The 3,793-nt window shown below is 44.6% G+C and overlaps 1 protein-coding gene across 1 annotated transcript; it reads right to left on the bottom strand.

Moving 5' to 3' along the window:
* Positions 1-2,465: 2,465 nt before the first annotated feature.
* Positions 2,466-3,004, bottom strand: LOC144684491 (small ribosomal subunit protein uS13-like). Its single transcript, XM_078548310.1, is given in 2 exon segments — positions 2,466-2,872; positions 2,875-3,004. Coding segments are annotated over 2 exon segments (450 nt in total). The 5' UTR covers positions 2,987-3,004; the 3' UTR covers positions 2,466-2,534.
* Positions 3,005-3,793: the final 789 nt, after the last annotated feature.

Raw genomic sequence — 3,793 nt, 5'->3', positions numbered from 1 at the left:
GTCCTTCTAGGCAGTAGACATCATAGGTTTGGAAGGTGCTGTTGAAGGAGGCTTAGTGAGTTGCTACAGTGAATCCAGTAGATTGTACACATTGCTGCCATCACATGCTGGTGATGGACAGAGCAGTGGCAGGGCTGCAATTAAGCAGAAAATCCATCTGTCCTGAATGACTGTGTTTCTTGAATATTGCTCCAGTTGCACTATCAGGCAAACAGAGTATCCCATCACACTCCCATTTGAGCCTTGTAAATGATGTAGATGTCTTCAGGAGTCAAGAGATGAATTGCCAGTTGCAAATTATCCAATATTTACACTGCTATTGCAGCCATGTTGCTACGTTATGGCAGGCTCAGCTCAGACTGGATGTTGCTGGTGGGGCACTTGGGTTCTCAGTGCTGTTGAAGGTTAGTGGGAGATTGCTGGGCTTTTTCTTGTTGGCAATTACCTGCCACTGACCAGGTCCAAATGTCTCCCGTCAATGGCCAGCCTAGGTCTTGAGGGTATCCATGTCCTGTGGTAAGTGGGCACAGGCAGCTCCATTGAGAGGGGGTGATGGTTAACTGGTTGGCTCTTTGTCAAAGTGTGCATTTCTTTTCCAAAGAGCATGAAAGAGAAAAATAAATCCAATTTTGTCAAATGTTCAGTGTTTCACTGGACAGGGATTGGGATCAAGGCCTGAACTTTCTGAACTTAAAGGGAATAGCTCAGATGAGGAAGTGCAGCTGGGAACTGGTCCAAATCAAAGCCTCACAGCCGTGGAATGTGTCCTATTTGCTTTTTCCATCAGCTGCTCAGAGTGACTCACTTTCTCATACTGACCGGGAGCCAGTTCGCAATCAGGAGGCTAGAAATAGCCCCACATCTGGACCAGCAATCCACCAAGGGTATCCTATCCAGACAGGATAGAGGAGGGGCTGTGCAACAATGAAAAATACTTGCATTTCTTTCGCGCCTCTCACAACTTCAGAACATTCCAAAGCACCTCACAGCTAATCAAGTACCTTTTTTTGAAGTGTGGCCACCGTTGTAACGTAGTAAACACAGCAGCCAATTTGTGCACAGTAAGCTCTCACAAACAGCAATGTGATCGTGACCAGATTATCTGTTTTAATTGTGTTGGCTGAGGAATGGATATTAGACAGGACACTGGGGCAAACTCCCCTGCTTTTCTTCCAAACGTATCCTGGGATCTTTTAGAGCCACCTGAGAGGACAGGTGGTAGCTTGATTTAATATTGCATCTGAAAGACAGTCTCCAACAATGCAGCACCCTTTCAATCCTATACTGGGAATATGTTGTGAGAAATTGTTTTTGCTCAGAAAATGGAATGTTCCAACAGACGTCTGCCAGAATAGGAATACAGTGTTTCAAAATAAAATAATGAGGCATAATTTGTCAAGTCAGGCACTGCCTATTCGCAGGTCTCGGGGGAAGGCAGGTCCCAGGAGTTTCCTGCAAATCCTCCCTCTTCGGTTTTCACTTACACATCTGTACCATGTCTGTACCCGGCAGCCCGTCTGCTGGTCGCACGTCTGTACCCGGCAGCCTGTCTGTTAGTTACATAACTTCAAAAATACTTACTTCAATGCTGTAAAGCATTTGGGATGACCGGGGTGGGGGGCGGGGGGGATTAAAGGTGCCTCATGATTGTAAGTAATTCTTTATATAGTCATTTGGTAGTACAGAATTTGAGATTGCTGAAAAAAAAGAGATAGGTCAAAGCTTTTTGTCTTGCACTCATCAGGACACTTCACAAGAATACCAATATAAGGAGAAAACAACAATTTATACTGTATGTGAATAGTGTGCTGATTGATTGGCAAATGGACTCTAATTGGTAGAGGTGTTGCCATGGAGAATGCACCAGTGATGACGACTGACAGTTAACTGCCAAACATTGTTTGAAATTTAAACCAGGCAGCTTGGTCCTGATTGATCAAGGCTTTGCCAAGGAATGAGTCAGCGAATGGCTGTCGCTTATTTTGTTCAGCTGAAACAGCCGCAAAGTGTGTACATATGCTTTCTTCAATGAGTCTCTTTTTTTCAGCAATGCTCAAATACTTTATATTTTAAATATAAAAAGTACAGCTGTTAGCATCCAAGACAAATTAATCAATGAGGAAATCTGGCAATGTATTGTGGTACCTGACACTACATATATTGTAAAATACAGTAACTCACTTCTATTCAAAAGAAATGCCCTGAAGCAATCTGCTGTGGATTTACTGAATCGAGGAAAACAAAATTGTATTTATGTAACATTTAATCGCATCTAGGAGACTCCCAAAGAGAATCACACCAACTAATTAATTTATACTCTTTCGAGTTATCAACAGTCACAGATTGCAACTCTTTGAGTACAATCACAGTTCTTGGTTTTCCGGGAGTGGGACATGAACCCACAACCCTCTGATTCAAAGGCGAGGGTGCTATGAACTGAGCCACAGCTGACACCTCCTAATTAATTTATTTATTTATTTATTTTTTTGTCTGTTTAACTGAACATTTATTGACACGTTTGGTAGTCGAAATATTTACTTCTTCTTGGACACACCGACTGTGCGTCCTCTCCTGCCTGTGGTCTTTGTGTGCTGGCCACGCACACGGAGACCCCAGAAGTGTCGCAGACCCCTATGTGCACGGATCTTCTTCAATCGCTCCAGGTCCTCACGCAGTTTGTTGTCCAGGCCGTTGGCCAAGACCTGGCTGTATTTTCCATCCTTAACATCCTTCTGCCTGTTCAGGAACCAGTCTGGAATCTTGTACTGACGTGGGTTCTGCATGATTGTTATAATGCGCTCGACCTCATCCTCAGAGAGCTCCCCAGCTCTCTTGCTCAGGTCGATATCAGCTTTCCTCAGTACCACATGAGCCTTCCGACACCCTTGATGGCGGTGATCGCAAATGCTATCTTCCTTCGCCCATCAATGTTGGTGTTGAGGACTCGAAGAATGTGCTGGAACTTTTCGGGAATAACCAACGACATGATGGCTTCAACGGTCACTCGGCAATGCAGTCACTGTTGTGTGTAAATAAACTAATTATTGGAGAGGATTCAGGTGATGCAACAGTAAGCAGGCTGTCAAAAGGCAGAGTCTCCCATTCACTGCTTCCATTTCAGCATTCTGACTTCTTTCTCTAGGAATGGTCAGAAACCTGTACTCAGTGAGTCCAAAGCTAAAGGGATCCATGTGGTCTCCAGGCATGCCATCTAGAGAGTTCAGGAGATTAGCATAAGGGCTCCTCCCTCTCAGCATCCTAAGTAAAGGAAGATCTTGCATTTCTATAGTGTCTTTGACTGCCTCAGGAAGTCCCAAACCATGTAAAAGGCTATGCAATACTTTGAAGTGCAGTCACTGTTGAAATGTAGGAAATGGAGCAGTTGATTTGTGCACAGAAAGCTCCCACAAAGAATAATAAGATAATAAGATAATGACCAGATGATCTGTTTTGGCCAGGACGCTGGGGAGAATTTTCCTGCTCTTCTTTGAATAATGATCATAGAATCTGTTACAACCACTCGAGAAGACAGGCTGGGCATTGATTTAACATCTCATCCGAAAAATGGCACCTCCAAGAGTGCAGCATTCCCTCAGTACTGACCCTCCAACAGTGTGGCATTCCCTCAGTACTGACGGTCCGACAGCGCGACGCTCCTTCAGTATTGACCCTCCGACAGTGCAGTGCTCTCTTGGTACTGACCCTCCGACAATGCGGCACGCTGTCAATACTGACCCTTTGACAGTGCGGCACTCCCTCAGTACTTCACTGTGATATACAGTCAATGTGACAA

The sequence above is a fragment of the Cetorhinus maximus genome, chromosome 9 (genome assembly GCF_964194155.1).
Source record: "Cetorhinus maximus chromosome 9, sCetMax3.hap1.1, whole genome shotgun sequence".
In the NCBI taxonomy this organism is placed as follows: Eukaryota; Metazoa; Chordata; class Chondrichthyes; order Lamniformes; family Cetorhinidae; genus Cetorhinus; species Cetorhinus maximus.
The sequence above is the reverse complement of the archived record's forward strand: the minus strand, read 5'-3'. Positions and strand labels throughout refer to the sequence as shown.